At 46.1% G+C, this 16,950-nt stretch overlaps 1 protein-coding gene across 1 annotated transcript in view; it reads left to right on the top strand.

The window, feature by feature from the left end:
- Positions 1–16,727, top strand: part of PEF1 (penta-EF-hand domain containing 1) — a 17,448-nt gene extending 721 nt beyond the window's left edge. Inside the window, exons 2-5 of the mRNA XM_069068082.1 lie at positions 6,117–6,417; positions 12,613–12,768; positions 13,498–13,641; positions 15,418–16,727. Coding sequence (XP_068924183.1) covers positions 6,117–6,417; positions 12,613–12,768; positions 13,498–13,641; positions 15,418–15,647 — 831 coding nt within the window. The 3' untranslated portion in view covers positions 15,648–16,727. The remainder of the gene's footprint in view (positions 1–6,116; positions 6,418–12,612; positions 12,769–13,497; positions 13,642–15,417) is intronic.
- The last annotated feature ends 223 nt before the right edge of the window (positions 16,728–16,950 follow it).

Raw genomic sequence — 16,950 nt, 5'->3', positions numbered from 1 at the left:
AGTCTCCCGCGCCTGCCTCGGTGTCCCCGTCTGTACCGTGATAGGATGTCCGAGATCTCAGGTCGCTTCGACATCCTGTGTTCTAGGGTTCTCTGTCCTAAGCTTCCTCCCCTTTCTGACATTATATGTTCCAAGGACCCTCCCCTCTCTGATATTTTGGGTTTTAGGGCCCTTCTCCCCCACACACATTCTGTGTTCTAGGTGCCCTTCCAGCTCTGACATGTCTTGTTCTAAGGGCCCTCCTAGCTCTGACATCCTGTGTTCTAAGGACCCTCCCCCCTCTAATATTTTGGATTCTAAGGCTCTTTCTCCCTCTGACATTCTGTGTTCTAGGTGCCTTCCCAACTCTGAAATTCTGTGTCCTAAGGACCCTCCCCCCTCTGATATTTTGGGTTCTGAGGCCCTCCCCCCTGACATTCTGTGTTCTAGGTGCCTTCCCAAGTCTGATATGTCCTGTTCTAAGGCAGGGGTGGGGAACCTGCGGCCCCAAGGCCACATGTGGCCCTCTAGGTCCTTGGGTGCAGCCTTTGGACTGAGCTTTGTCCTGTGAAGTCTGGATCCAGTCAAAGAGCCGTACATCAGGACCTAGAGGGCCACGTGTGGCCTTGAGGCTGCAGGTTCCCCACCCCTGTTAGAAACCATCTAGGCCTTCTCTTTCACTTTACTGAAGAAATTGTGATCTGGAAACACTAAGGTCTTGTCCAAGTGAGTTAGTAGCAAAACCAAGACTGGAACTTCTGGTGACCCTCCAGGCCAAGGCCAGGCTCTTTCAATTAATGACAGTCATTCATGTTTATTTGCAATTGTGTTTCTTCACTGTAGACCAGTGAGGTAGGTAATGGTGGTGATGATAACAAAATAACAAAAGTAGTAATAATGCCTGACACTTTTAAAGTTCTTTTAAAAGTCTTTACTCCCATAATTTCTCTTGATCTTCACAACAGATTTGTAAATAAGTTTATCACTGTAGTATTATTTATTATATTATTGAATGTTATAGTAATATACTATTATTAAACATCCTGTATATTTTATTTTCTGCATCTAAAAACATTAGGAGGCTTTGTTTGCCTGCCAAAAGGGTCCATGACACAAAAAAGGTTAAGAACCCTGGATTTCATCCAAACTCCTTAGTTTATCAAGAAGGGAACTGAGGCCCCCAAAGGGTAAAGTACCCTCAGCCACAGAGCTGTCAAGTAGTAAAGCTGAGCTTCAGATCCAACATTCCTTTGTCCATAACAAGGCACCTGAGCCCATGTTATCCTAAACCAGGCTTGTCATTGTCCCTTTCCCTATTTTATCTTGGTAAGGTAAAAAGTGGAGGGTAAGAGCAGCTCTTGCCCATGAGGAACTCCAATCTAGTGAAGACAGGATGTCAGCTCAAGAAACAGCTAGAGAACAGGACCTTGTGTAACTTAGTGCTTCCCTGGAGACAGACACAAAGATGCACTGCCATCCGCCCTCTAAGCCAGCCCTTCAAAACTTCCCTGTTTCTGTGGAGGCCCCACTCTCCTACCCAGGTTCATAACCTCTGTCTTCCTTTTCTCCTCTTCCTTCCTAGTCTTCAGAGCTGATCAGTTGTTGGGTCATGTAAATTAGGCTGCCACACCTCACATCCATTGCCTTTCCCATCATATCTGCTGCCCTGTTACAGGCCCCTATGGCCCCCCCTCATCTGTTCAAATATTGTTCAGGACAAAATTGGTCTCCTTGGTCTCTGTTCCTTCTTCATGCCACTACCAATATCAAAATAATCTTCCTTTTTATATCATTCCCTTGCTCAAATAAGATGGGTCATTCCTGGAATGCAATCCTCACTTTTGCCATTAAGGCTCTTCCATGAATCTTTCCCTACTTCCCCCAATTAGTCACATTTTCTCCTGCCTTAATTTTTCTTATTATAGTTAGCTTTTATATAGTGCTTTAAAGTTTGCAGAGCACTTTACACATATGATCTCCTTTGATCCTCACAACAACCCTGTGAGGTAGATGCTGTTTTGATCCCCATTTTATAATTAGGAAAACTCAGACAGGCAGAGGTAAAATGACTTGACCAAAATTATTTGACCAAGGTCACCCAGCTGGTATGTGTCCAAGGCCTCCAGACCCAGCCTCTCTCTAGCTGTCTCATACATTGTGTATGGTGGGGATGCTTCCTCCCCTTTTCCACCACCCCCACACATACTGCAGGGATGGGATCTTAAATATGTGTTGAATTGCCCAGAGTGAGAAGTTGAAAGAGATTCTTTTATTCTTTTCATTCAACAAATGGCAAATGCCTAACATTAAGTGTTTGCTGTGTGCTATGGCCCAAATCATGAGCAAAACCGAGGACAGGTCTTGTCTTCAAGGGGCTTCCTTTTTGCTGGGGGAGACATGTCTGGGAATTGGTCCATCTAAGACAGGAGGTAACCAGAGAAGGAGAAGCAGCTGAGTCTGGAGAAAAGCCCAGGACTGCCCAGGAGGCAGAGAGAGCATCCCAGGCCTCAGGACCAGTCTGGGCAGAAGTAGACACAGGATGTGGACGTGGGGGTGGCCCCAGACAAGACCGAGATGAGAAATGAGGACTAAGGCTGAACTCAGTTCACTCTCTATTCAGGAGTTTATATTTCCTGTGTCACTGGGGCAGCCTGTCACAGTAGAAATAACAGGGTTTAGACTCAGAATGCCAGAGAGTACCTTCAAGGCCATCTAGTCCACCTGACTAGACAAGGATTCCACATAGAATAAATGCAATGGTGAGTGGGGCTCCTCTTGAAGATAGGCTGAAGGAGCCCTCTGCTGCCTCCTTAGAGCTGAACTAGAAGCCAAGTATGGGAGCTCTAGGGAGGGAGATTTGGGTGTCTCACCCATTTCATGCATCAGTCCTAGTTCAGTCTTCTAGGACCTAGTAAACAAGTTAAATGTCTTTTTCACATGAGGCAGAATGCTGTATTGGTAAGTACTATATTTAGCATCAGGAGCACTGAATTTGAGACTCCTGCTTCAGACAGATGTAACACACATGTATGTCAGTTAACATCTCTGAGCCTCAGTTTCCTCACCTGTAAAAATGACAATGTTACTTGCTTCACATGGTGGTTTCTAGGAATATACTTTGCAAGCCCTGAAGTGCTGTAGAAAGGTAAACTTCTATTGTTGTTCAGGAGTGGCAAAAATCACTGTAGCTGGTTTTAAGTGTGGAGGGGAGTGGATGGGTCTTGGTACAGGACAAGCTTGTGAGGTGGCACCCTGACCAGAGGATGTTTCAAGTCCTCTGTTTACTCTCAAATCCCATCACAGCAGAACTTAAGTTTCTTAAGACTGTCTTAAATGAGACATGTTTGATTTCGTCAGATTTGAATTAACTCTTTTCTTCCCCTTCTTTCCATCTGCCCATGTCTACCATCTTTGGGTATTTGAAGTCTTCCTCTTTCCATAATCCCTAATATTTGAAAGGTAGCAAGATGTAGTAGAGTTAGCCTCTGGATTTGGAGTCAAGAGACCAGAACTAGCTGTGTGACCAGAGGTAAGGCCCTCCACCTCTCTGAGTATCAGTTTCCTCATCTGTAAAATATTTGGGCATCATAAGTAATACCTCCCACCCCACCTCTCATTGTGACATGGGGCATACCACTGTCCATGGAACTTCAGTTCTCTTCTCTGTCAAAGGGGCTGTAAGAAGTATCCTCCCTACCTGCCTTAGCACAGATATATAGGCCAAGGGGTTGGGGGAGGTGGGGAGCAGGTGTGCTTGTTAGGCAGGTGTGAGCATTATTAGGAAATTCCATGAATTACACTCACATATTGTCTGTACCCTCATTGTGGCACTGGATTATAACTAATTTCGGACTTGATTATTTATCAGCCTCTATTGTTGTCTGGGTGTATCCTCCTTATGCCTGTGGTCTCTGGCCCCAGGCCAGCCTCCATAGGGCAGAGTATACTCCTTGGAGGCCATGTGTGGCTTGGTAAAGGTCACTTTATGAATAGTTATTTAATTGAATTACCACAAACTACCTATGACCCCATTTATACCATGTGACTGTTCATTGTGAGTAACCATGCTGGAAGGAGTTTCCACACAAGATGAATTCTCTGAAAGGATCAGCAGAGTAGTGATATATTGACAATAGTGGTGCAACCCAAGGGACAGAAAAAATTATTTTCCCTGCTTCTCCCCACCCCTTGTCCTTTTTCTTCAAACCTCCTGGGTAGCCACACTCATATGTTGTTTCACACCTCACTAAGTCTTGTTCCTGCCCTCCCTAGCCCTGCCTCCCAAGCTGAACACAGTGGGACTCTGGAGAATTCCAACCTGTTCCCGAAGACTCCTGGTAACTTTCCACTGACCTGGAGCTACAGACCTGAAAAGTGGTGCAGATGTTGGAACTCCAGTAGTAGAGGAATCCCTTCTAGCTAGGAGATGGAGGGAGGTGTATGGTGTGGTGATCCTGCTTTGGGGTAGGAAAAGATCAGAAGCTCATGAAGGTCCTCTAGTCCAAACCCCTGCATTTGAGGGCCCAGAGAATCTGTGACTCATCTCAAGGTCACCCCAGGGCTCTCTCTCTTGCGTGGCTCTGGCTCTACCACCATTGTGCCTTAATATAGTAACAGCCCCCATTTCTATAATGAATTAAGGCCTAAAAGTTTTGATTATCATTTTACAGATGAGAAAATGGAGGTTCAGACATGTAAAGTGACTTGCTTAGTGCCATACAGGCAGTTTCCAGGATGGAGTTTAACCCCAACTGTTCTGATCCCATGGACAACGTGTGGTCTTGTCTGGAGTGGAATAGGTACTTCCTGGGGCCCCTGGCCTCAGGTCATGGGTGTGAAGCAGCCATAACAATTGAGTGGTTGCTGGTTTCTGGATTCACAACCTACATTTCTTTTTTTTTTTTTTTAAACAATTGGGGTTAAGTAACTTGTGCAAGGTTACACGGCCAGGTGTTTCTGGGTGGGTGCTAAGTGTCTGAGCCTGGATTCGATCCCCAGGTCATCCCGACACTGGGGCCGGTGCTCTTACTCACTGTGCTACCTGGCCACCCCATAACCTACATTTCTTAGAAGTCTCAGGCTGGTGATTTAAGGAGCCTTGCCATTTAATTGCTCTTTTTAATTTTTTAGTACAGTTGCCCATAATAGTAATAGTTGACATTAATATAGTGCCTTAAGCTTTACAAAGCATTTCACACACACTATATTGTCCCCATTTTGCAGATGAGGAAACTTCGGTTGAGAGAGGTTAAGTGACTTGCTGGGGTTAATGCAACTAACAAGTCGGAGAGAGCATTCTAACCCAGGTGGTCCTGACTTCTGCTACATGAGGCAAGATTTGAACACGTCTCCTGGCCCTCATGTGCATGCACTACTTTGTCCAGTAATGCCTTACTGGTTTACAAATAAAATAAATTGAGGCTCAGAGAGGCAAATTAATTTTCTCGTGATCAAGACTACAACCCAATCACAATCTGATTCCAAATTGAAAATTTTTCTTACTCTACCCCGTTGCCTTCTTATGTAAAATTTGTCTCTTCCTTAATTCCTAGAAGGGGGTGCTATACACAGAAGGTGCTTAATAGATGTTTGAATTAAATATACTAAGTGCAAAAGTGCAATCCAAATGCTGTGAGAGATTTACTTCAATTTGTCAATGGTTTAATTTGAATAATGGGGGAGGAATCACTTCTTGCCCCAGAGCCTTAGTGTATAAGGTCTATAGCCTATTTGAAATCCACTTTGGAGCCAAGGACAGGCTTTTCTTGGCTAGTTTTACACATTAGGGTTTGTGTGTTTTAGATACAGCAAGTAAGGATTTAGTTGTTGTACCCAGAGTATGGAATTTAGCTAAACTTAAGGGTGTATGCCTCAATTCATTGACCTTGAATTCAGTAAATGACAAAAGAGATCACTGCTTCTTCCAGGTGTCACTGATCACTGAGCTCAGGGGACAACCTAGAAAGAGACCTTGCTTGTCACAGTCTTCAATGATCCCTCTAGGATCACTCCAGTCCTTGTCCTGCTTTCTGTAAAGACCAGGAGCTGCTGGGAAGTACCTTTAACAGGTGTGAGGGGGCGTCTTCCGAAGTTTGTGTCACTGGTCTTACTCTTGATATCTTTCTTCCTTTCCACAGGGCTACCCAGGAACTTCTGGACAGGCTCCAGGAGCCCCACCAAGCAGTTATTACCCAGGACATCCCCAGTATGGAGGGGGACTACCCCCTGGTGGAGGATATGGAGGCCCAGCTCCCGGAGGGCCCTACAGACCACCATCTGGTGGTGGAGCCTATGGACATCCCAGCCCGGGGGGGCTCCCTTCATCAGCTCCTGGAGGCCCCTATGGAGGCTCTGCCCCAGGAGGTCCCTATGGCCAGCCTGCTACAAATCCCTATAATACCCCTCAGCCAGGACCTTATGGGCAAGGCCCAGCAGCAGGTGAGTGGAAACGGCTAACGTCCTCTCTTTTCATCTCTATCTCCGCCTCACTCTTCCTGAACATATCCATTGTCCTCATTCTGACTTTCAGCTCATTACCCCTGCTTTGGCCTATTTCCTTTGCTTAATAGACTTGACTGTGTTGGTTCAAGTTGTTTCACCTGTATCTTCTTCTGCTCTGAATCCTCGGTCCCTTTATCCTGTTGTTGCTCACACTTTACCAAGCCCCAGCCCTGGATTACCCCCTCCCCTCCACTCATCTCTCCTTCTGCTGATGTGCTGCGTAATGCCACTGGAGGAAGTTACTCAGCTGTGCCCCCTGGGCCATTACCCATTTAGGAGATCTGATTTCAATTGAGCCCTCACTACTGTGTGGCAGTCTTTTTATTTTCCCTGACTGACCAACATACTTCCAGGCTTTTCCTTCTTTCCTCAAATTCTCTATACCCTCTTCTATTCCTTGGAACCTCTTTACATTCTCCATTCTCCTCCTTTGCTCTGTCTCTGACACAAAATAGCCCCTTCGAGCCCTGCTCGAACCTCCCACCTTCAGTCTCCTCTTATACACTGGCTTCTTCCTTACTACTTTCAGGTCTTAGCGATATTCCCAGATCTCCCCCATTCTAACAAACCAACACCACCTTTAAATTGTCCTACAGCTCCCTTTGTACAGTCAGCCTTCTGAGAAAAGTTGTTTGTGTTCATTGGCTTCTTCTTCATGCCCAGCACCTAGTAGGGTTAATTGTAATTAGTATATGTAACCAGTGAGTTCTGGTTAATTGATCTGCCGCTAATTTTCTATCAGGCATCTCATAAATGCTAAAGCCTTCTCTCAGGCCTCACTCTGCTTGACCTTTCTACAGTTTTTGGCACTGTTATCTACCCCTGCCCACTTGTCTTAGATACTCTCTTGCCTTGGCTTCTGTGACATCTTTACCTTTGGTTCTCCTAACGTTATTTTGAGGAGTCCTCCCTTTCCCATCTTTTGCTGAATCATCATCCACAGCCTCCCTTCTAAACATATGTGTGACCCCCCCAAGGCCCTATCCTCGTTCCTGTTTCTCTCAGAGTGATTTCATCCCCTTGGCAGGGGGTAGGAGTGGGTGTCGGGAAGGAATTCGGTTATCTGTATGCAGGTAGATGATTTCTGTATCCATGTGTCCAGCCTTATTCTCTCTCCTCAACTCCGGTCATGCATCATCAGCTACCTGCTGGCCGTCTTCCCCAGTGTCCCATCAGTATCTCAAGTTCAACACATTCAAAATGGAATTAATTATCATCTTCTTCTAGAAACCTTCCCTCCTTTAGATTCCTGTTGTTCTGTTGAGGCTCTTACTTTATCCCAGTCCCCCAGAGCCATACATATTAAACTGAATTTGGATACCTTTTCGTGTTACTTCCATTGACATCACTGTGATCCTATTTATTGTTCTCCTGGTCTTGCTTTCTTTACTCTGCATCCGTTCATGTAAGTCTTCTATGCTTCTCTGAATTCCTCGTCTACATCATTTCTTAACGTGCAATATTTTATCATTATATTCTTATATCCTTGTATCACACTTTGTTCAGCCATTTTCCACTTAGTTTATTTGCAGGTTTTTGTGCTTCTGTAAATATTTTGGTATATCTAGCTTGCTTTCCTTTTGATTAGATTTCTTTTCAGGATCTTCCCAGTGGTGGGATTGCTGGGCACAAGGGTATAAATAATTTAGTCACATTACTCACTTAATTCCAAATTATCTTCTACAACACTTGACCCAGTCTACCAACAGCTCTATTGTCCCGGTGTTATTAGTCTCCCTGTTTTCCTAGAGCCCCTCTAACATGGGCTGTTTCTACCTTTTTTCATCTTTGTTGATGGAAATTGAGAAAGAAACCTTAGAGGTGTTTTAATTTACATTTTGCACATTATTAGTGATTTGGAGCATTTAAAATGTTTTTTAATGGTTTGAATTTCTTCTTTTGAAAACTTTGTGAACTTATCAGACCAGGTCCCTTGTTCCTGGCCTGGCCACCATGGATGCAGTAGTAGATACTGCTCACTCTAATTCAGAAGGGATATCTGCTCTGTCCTCCTGCTCCACTCAGGTGACCTACTCTCTGGGATAAGTGAGAAGGATATTTTAAAGAATGCCCCCTGATTTGATAACAGACCTCCAAATAGCACTGTGAACACTAACCTTGCATTTTGTGCTTGGTTGTTGATAGGCTTTATGATGCACTTGAAGCTGCTGGCTTAAGAAAGCATCTCTTCAGTGCTCCTCAATAAAACAGCTGGTTCCATGACCATTCATATGACCTCTTCCTTTTACAGAAAGTCAACAGGAAGTCTTTCATTCAGCTTGGTTCAATGAGCATTCGTCTATGAGGCTGTCTATGATGACAGCCTGTGCAGAGTTGCACAGGTCTTGTCTTGAAGGTGGACGCCCTCCCAGGCATCACAGCTTGTGAAGAGATTCAAGGCCTTTCTGGGCTCCATTGAAAAACAGAATCTAGTGTCTCCAGCCAGCCTTTTAATCTCTCCATTCACTGTTGATTGACTCAGAAAGGGTGGGCATTCCCAACTGTAGGTGGGTATTCTGATCTGCACAGTCATCAGAACAGACTTGAAGCCCCAGCTTGCAGAGTTAAGCCAACAAATTAAGATGGCTGATTCCTTTACCTGGCTATAACAACAAGCCAGACTGTAGCTAGTTGCCTTGATCCAGTATATGGATGGAACATTGATGATTCTAGTGGTGACTAGAGAGATTGTGATATTTAGCCATTATGAATGATGTAAGGCAGAGGTATCAAAACTACAGCCTGTAGACCTGCAGCGGTCTAGAGTATTGCCTGAACCAAAATAAAATGGAATAGGGAAATATTTACCAAATGAGAATTCAATAAAACATAGATAATACCGCATTTTAAAACTAAGTCAGTATGGAGCCTGCAGGGATCTTTATGTGCAGATTAATGGCTTCTTTCTATTTGAGTTTAACACCTGATGTAAGGAATTCTGTGGATTCCATGTTCCCATTTAGAAGGGAAATCTGCCACAGTGTAGCAGCAGCTAAGCTGAGACTGTGGAATTATCCAAACTTGGGTAGTAGCAACATATTGCTGGTCAAAGAGTTCTCTTAGATGTTCTCCCTTTCAGGTGCCTGAGGGGCTGAGCAGGGCAACTGTCATGATCGCCATGTTAACATCAGGCTTCCTTTGTTAGATCCACAGAGGGGGCCAGAGAGCAGGAGACATGCCCAAATAGGTCGCTGAAATCCTTCAGGTATTGGAATCACAGGTTATTAGTGGCTCATCACTTAGAAAAAAAGCATTCCTTTGACCTCATATATTAGGAAATGCCTCTTAGTGTACATTTGTATCAGTTCTATATATATCTGGGATATCAGACTTTGAACAGAGATATTTGATGCCAGGATTTTTTACCTAATCAACATCTCATTTTGGTTGTAATGATTTTGTGCAAAAATTTTTTAATATTATGGTATTGAACTTTTCAGTGATCTCTTTCTTTTGTCACATTCTGAACTCTTTCCCAGCTATAGTTGTGAAAGGCATCTGCTTTCAGTTGCCCTTATTTTTTTTTTTTTATCATATGGCCTTTTATGGATAAGTCATTTATTCATTTGGAGCTGATTATGGCACATAATGTAAGGTGCTGATCCGAATGGGTTTTCTGCCAGCCTGCTTCCAGCTATCACAGCAATTCTTGTCACATAGAGAGTATTCCCTTCTTGATTAATTGAACATTGGGCTACTTTCTTTATGTTTATTACTTTCTAAGCCTTGCTTCCCTAGTTTATTTCACTTTTCTGCTTTTTAACCAGTACCAAGTAGTTTGATGGTTGCTGTTTTCTAATATAGTTTGCAGTTTGGGGATATAGACTCCTTTTGTTCTTATCTCCTTTTCATTATTTGCCTTGAAATTCTTGACTTTTTATTCCTCCAAATGAATTTTGCCATTGTCTTGTACCAGTTCTGTCAAGTAACCCCTCATTAGTTGGGGCCAAGTGTTGATGAACATGTCAGCAGCTTGGCCCCTGACCCTCCAGAACTTTACCCATTAATCTGAGTCTTAGTTCCTACATCCCAACTCTGGTCTTGTTTCCTAGGGCTGTGTCATGGGAGCAAAGGGCATGATGGAAAATAGGCAATGATAGAGAGCATGACTAGCCTTTAACTGTGCTGCATTAATTTGGAGACCCTTTAAGCCAAGAGAGAGATACAGTGAGGGAGGAGGAGACAGAAAACAACCTGCAGGGGTGAGAGAGTGAGGGGGGCATAGGACAGGGACTAAGGTGCTATAAAAGGAGAGAATCCTTGGATTGTGGGACTGGAGAGAAAAATTGGGCACATCCATCCAGAGCAGGCATTTCAGACATCCCCATCAGAGAAGCCACCTTGTGCCTCCCTGCTGCTAGCTTGCATCAGCACTGCCATGGCGTGCCAGAACCATGGACACCAATCTACAAGGTTGGCAGTTTGGGGCTTATTCAGGCACCTTCTTGAAGGTCCCCACAGGAATGGTGTTGCTGGGAAAGCAAAAAAATATATATACTTTGAATCCGTCTATGCACATAGGCTGCTCTCAGGGGAGAGGCTCGGGCTTCCAGCAGTGCTGGGCTTGCTGAGCCAGCAGCTTTATCTTGCTGAAGCCCCAAAGCTCCCATCTGTTTGCTCTTAACTCATACAGCTTCAGACTGGATTTTATTTTTCCTCTTTTCTTCTCACCCTAAGCCTAGACAAAGGCTCCAGTGTAATCATCAGGGCCACTTATTCATCCCCAGCATGGTCCTACCTGGGCATTTTAGCCTCAGTTTCTTTATCTGTAAAGTGAGTGGACAGTATCATATAGTGTCTCTAAGATTTCTTCCAGACCTGACATTGTATATCACAAAGCCCCTCCCAGCTCTGAGTCTTCTGAGGACATTTTCAGCTCTGATAGTGGTCTAAGATTCTTTCTTTTCCTGCTGTTCCAATAATCTGTCATTCTTCAGGAGTAGCCTCAAGTAGGCAGCTTCTGTTATGTAGACATACACAGAATCGCAGTTTTCTCCACTCTTTTTGTTGTTCACTTTGCCCCTCTCTTCACCTGTCCACTTTCCCTTCCTTCTCCCCCCATAATTGCTATATTAAGGCATTAGCTGAATTTTTCTTGGATCTCCTAGAACTCAGTATCTATGGAAACCTTGACATTTCCTCATTTGAGCTGGGATAAACAAACCTCCTTCCCTCAACACCCCCAACACCCAACTTCTCCATCATTTCTTAATTTGTGATCATTCGGATCTTCCCCTTCCCGGCCCCAAATGACATTCTCCTTCAGCATCTTATCGTGGTATGGTGGTAACCTTGGCCTCTTGGAGGCCAGTGGAGTGTGAACTCTGGCAGAGCCCACCATACTGGAAAGCCCCCAAGTATGGGCCCAAAGATAGACTCTGTGTCCTCCTGAGGCCCAGAATAGCTGAGTGTCCAGAGGTTCTTACCCAGAGGGAGTTCACAATTAAGGAAGTTTTTCAGCAATAGCAACTAATGAAACTTCCTACATGGGCATCAGAGGTATCTGGGGCTGTATGTGTAGAAGGGAGTACCCATCCTAGGAATCATTGTTCTTCAAGTGATTGTTCATACACAGACTGATTCTTAGTGAATAAAAAGTTCAAAATATACTGCATCATTGAACTTTTCATTTTTACGTATTGTTATGTAATGCCGACCTATTGTTATATTTTTATTAACTCATGCTTACAAATCTATAAACCCAACTTCTTCCTAAAAGAAGACAGACTTATATTTTTACCCTCTTCTCTTTAAGATGTGAGCCTTCCTCCCCAACCCTTCTCCTTGCTCCTTCACTAAAAGGACACTTAGGTTTCGGGAAGTTTAGTGACCTTCCCAAGAGGTCAGACCTCACTACATGCCTAGTGCTGTTTTAACTATACCACATCTCAGGCAATCAACATGCATTTATTAAGCTTCTACTCTATGCCAGTCCTTGTGCTTGGTATTAGAGATATAAAAAGTGAAACAGTCCCTTCTCTCAAGGAGCTTTTGGTCTGTTGGTATGTAGTCTTTTTCCTGCAAAGCAGGGGGGAGATATATCATCCTTTAAAACTCAACCCCTTGTTGCCTGGCCCTTGGGACTGGAATCAGAGGCTTGACCCAGGTTCTACAATCTGCTTGCTCTCCCAGGCAACATTCCTCCTGGTGTAGACCCTGAAGCATACTCCTGGTTCCAGACAGTGGATACAGATCACAGTGGCTACATCTCTGTGAAGGAACTTAAACAGGCCTTGGTCAACTCCAATTGGTCCACATTCAATGACGAAACCTGCCTCATGATGATAAGTGAGTCCCACCCCTTTGCCCCATTCTACCCTTTCTTTTTCTGCTTCCTGAAGGGCAAACCAATGAAATCCCCCACATCCAGGGACCCTGAAGCAGGAGGAAGTTGGGAGGGAGGCAGCTGTTTTTGCAGCCTGAAAAACTGGCTGGTCCTTGGTGCAGCTCTCTAGAGATGGCTGACTCCCTGGAAAATGACTGCATCTGGGGGGTAGAGACCTGACATAGGAGTCAGGAAGGACTTGGGGTTGGGGTGGTCCCAGTGTGGCTTTCCTGACTGGGTGGAGCAGAAGGGCACTGAGCTTGGGGATTTGGGTAAGAGACCTTAGTTTGGATTCTAGATCAGAGGAGACCCATGACCTTTTGTGCGACTCTAGGAAAGTCATATCTACTTTCTGAGGCTCTGTACCTGCGTTCTTCCCTCCAGGAGAAGCTCTGAGGTTCAAAGGAGATGGCCTAGGTGAAGTGATACAGACATGTCAACTCTTATGTTCTAGAAACCCCAGCAAGCTAGTGGTAGAAATGGAGGCACCTGGGAAAACACCCAGAGAACTTAGAGCCAGAAGCTGCTAGTCCATCTTCTAGCCCTGCCTCCATCTGTGTCCTTTCCTGTGTTGAGAGTTGCCTTCCCTGAAGTGGAGATGTGGAAAGTTCCCAGGGCTTACCAGGCCAGGTGCCCAGAGCCCTTGGTTTTCAGTGGTCACAGCCTCTTTAGTCCCAATCCCTTCCTTCCAGACATGTTTGACAAGACCAAAACAGGCCGGATCGACCTCTTTGGCTTCTCTGCCTTGTGGACCTTCATCCAGCAGTGGAAGAACCTCTTCCAACAATATGACCGGGACCACTCAGGCTCCATCAGCTTCAATGAACTGCAGCAAGGTGAGCTGGCCCCTAAGGCTTGACCCTACCCTTCCCTATCAGGGGGTCAAAAGGGATGGTGTGTCCTTTTGCCTCCCCCAGGCCTCATGCCCTGTGACCCCTTGGAACCTGCTGTATTCCCAACTTGGCTGCAGCAACATTTGGGGTGCAAGCCTAGCATTCAAGAATGATGGCAAGGGCTGGACTAGGAGAAAAAAGTACAAGCCTACCTGTAGCCACACTGGGAGGTTTGAGCCCACAGATTCCATCCAGTTCCCCTGGCCCTTGCTTGTTTAACCTAAGACCCAGGGAGTTGGGAGCAGGTCCAGTCAAAGTAGGGGCAAGGTCTCATGTGACTGCCCCATGAAGAGGGAAGATTCGGGGAGATCTTTGCCCTTCACTGCTCCCCCCACCCCAGTTCTTCCCACAGAGACATGGTCCCCAGGGGCAGAGGTTGCAGACTAAGCTGATGATGTTAATGCAGCAAAGGGGGAAATGGTCTTGGGGTTATTTTCCTGCATTAATTTGTTAAGAATTGGACAGTAAGCTCTTGGTGACCTGTGAAGGAAATCCCAGGTAATGAATGCTGTCCTACCTCCTCATGGTTACTGATTGCAGCCCTTGATAAGTAACCTGATCTGCAGGCTTGAGTTTCCTTTCTCTCTACCCATTGGTCAGGAAGACCAGTTGGGACCTATGTAGCTGATACATTGGATAAAGGAGCCTTATCTGCAAGCCCTCGAAGAACCAGTTACGTCGATCTCTGGTGTCACGTGGTTCAGGGCTAAGGGGGCCTGGAGAGTTTTGGAGAACACTTCCTGAGCCTGGGGCTGCTTCCCAGAATGGTTGTGACCTGCAGAGCTTAGTATTGCCCCCAGCTTCTCCCTTCGCTGGCTGAGGATGATGTCTGAAGACAGTTCAGGTCAGGTCAACAGCTTGGGCCCTGTGTGCCCAGCTCCATGTGCTAGGTTATGTGTGGGGTGTTAGAGTAGGACTGCAGGATTTAGAGCTGGGAAGAACCCTGAAGATTGTCTGATCTTTGTTTTACAGGTGAGGAAACTGAGGCCCAGAGAAGTGACTTGCCCATGATCACTCCAGCCCCAAATTTCTGGTTCCAAATCAGGTGCTCTTGCTTCTGCACCACAGTGCCCTTTGTGAAAGACTAGGTCCTTAACAGCACAAAGCCTGCAGTCTTGTTGGGTACCTCACTTCCTCTCTCTGAGCCTCAGTTTCCCCCTGTTTAAATTGAGAAGTTGGCCTCGCTGCTCTTTATATCTGTCTAGTGAGCCTATCCATAACAGCCCAGCTCCTACTCGGGGGTTTGTGCCATCGTGCCTTCCCTCATCAGGTGTCATGGGAGTTGGTGAAGCAGGTGGGCCTGGTTCAGGAGGCTGGTCTCAGGAGGTGGAATGGGAGCAACCTTTGGGTAGAGGGTGGAATGGAAAGTGGAGAGAGTGGAGATAACACTGAACGTCGAGTCCCAGCTCCCTGCCACTTAGTAACTTGGTGACGTTAGGCAACTCTTCTTCCCTGCCTCCCACCTCAGTTTTCCCCTTCTGTGAAATGAGGTGGTTGAACTTAGTGATCTCTTTGGTCCCTTCAAGCAAGAGATCTCTGATGCTGTGATTGGCAGGACAGACAACCTGTTCTGATTGGATTGGGCAGATTTGGGGCCTCCCTCCTGTTGTGTTCTGCCCATGAGTGAGCCCTTGCTTGTCTCCGTGGACACCAGTGGAGCCACGCTTCCATACAGTAAGGTGCTTCTGGGTCAGCCTAGATGTTTGTCCTTCTTTCCAGCTCTGTCTCAGATGGGCTATAATCTGAGCCCTCAGTTCACTCAGCTCCTGCTTTCCCGATACTACCCGCGTTCTGCCACTCCTGCCATGCAGCTGGACCGCTTCATCCAGGTGTGCACCCAGTTGCAGGTGCTGACCGAGGCCTTCCGGGAGAAGGACACAAGCATGCAGGGCAGTGTCCGGCTCAGCTTTGAGGAGTTCCTCATCATGACAGCCTCACGGATGTTGTGACCTCAACACAATGCATGAGTTCTCCTTAGGGGCAGAGCCAGAAGGGACGCCTAGCCTCGGAGATCCAGGGACCTTGAAGAACCTTCCCCCGCCCTCCTAAACTGGAAACAGTAAAGGGGGTTTGTTCCCTGTCCTCTCCTTTCTCTCACCACTGCCCCCAAAAGAAAGTAGATCTCCCCTTTCTTTGAGTGGTAACATTCCTAGAAAGGAGTCTTAGAACCTGATTGTGACTGCCATGCTGTGGACATCAGAGGAGTGACCACCGCTGTAGGCCCTGGGGCCTAGGCCCTAGAGCAAGATGGGGACCTGACCCCTCAGACAGGCGTGTATCCTCACCAGTGGGCAGCCTAGCTTATCTCCAGGCCTGGGAGAAAAGAGGCTCAGCCCTTTTGGCTTAAGACTTCAAGTGACTTGGTCAGCTCAGGCCTTTGTATCCAGGAAAGTCTTGTGACCTTTCCTGATGGCCTACGTCAGCGCTAGCTCATCTCTTACCACCGTATATACTCTCCTCACTTCTTTTGTGTCGTTTTATATTAGACAGACTTGGGTTTTCTGAACATGAAACAGACCAGGGCAGGGCATTTCCCATTGAACCCCCTGCTGCCCAGCCCTCATTGCTGCTTGGGTATCCAGGGGCAGGCACTCCCCAGCCCCGCCTGTGTTGCCTGCTATTGCCAATGCATCTCTATGCTATTTTCAGTCTCTAGGGGCCAAAAGTCCAGCACATCCATAAGCTTCAATAAAGGTGTGCTACCTCAAGCACATCCTCTCTTTTGTCCTCATTTTGTTACCCCCATCAGCAGCAGCAGATAGATGGGGGCTCTCTGACCATTCAAGGAAAAGGAGCTGTTGTGTGTGGCCCACTCAGAAGGGAGAGCAGCAGGCCATAGGGCTCAAATGGTCTGCGACTTCCCTGTAAGTGGTCTGTTCCCCGGGTCCCAGCACAGTGCCTTGTGTGGAGTGGGGGCTTCAGACACATGTTTGCTGGATTGACCATATTCCCTCCCACTCTGGACAGCTCTTTGTCAGGATGTTTTTCCTAACATTGAACTTGACTAAATTCTTTGGAATTATAAAACATCATGTCAGTGTCTGTGCTCTGTTGTTGGAGGAACCACTTATTGTTACCGTCTTTACATTGAGCTGAAATCTGCTTCCATCTAACATTTTCCTCCTTTTCCCCTTGTTATGATTCTGCTATCTGGCTCCAGGCCGAGCAGGCCTAATCCCTCTTCCACGTGATGGCCCCTCACATAACTTGGACATCAGTCACATCCCCAAAACCTTTTTCCAGACCCAGCAG

Source organism: Petaurus breviceps, unplaced genomic scaffold, assembly GCF_028583685.1.
Source record: "Petaurus breviceps papuanus isolate PSGF00001 unplaced genomic scaffold, PetGlider_PUasm1.0 90760, whole genome shotgun sequence".
NCBI lineage: Eukaryota > Metazoa > Chordata > Mammalia > Diprotodontia > Petauridae > Petaurus > Petaurus breviceps.
The sequence above is the reverse complement of the archived record's forward strand: the minus strand, read 5'-3'. Positions and strand labels throughout refer to the sequence as shown.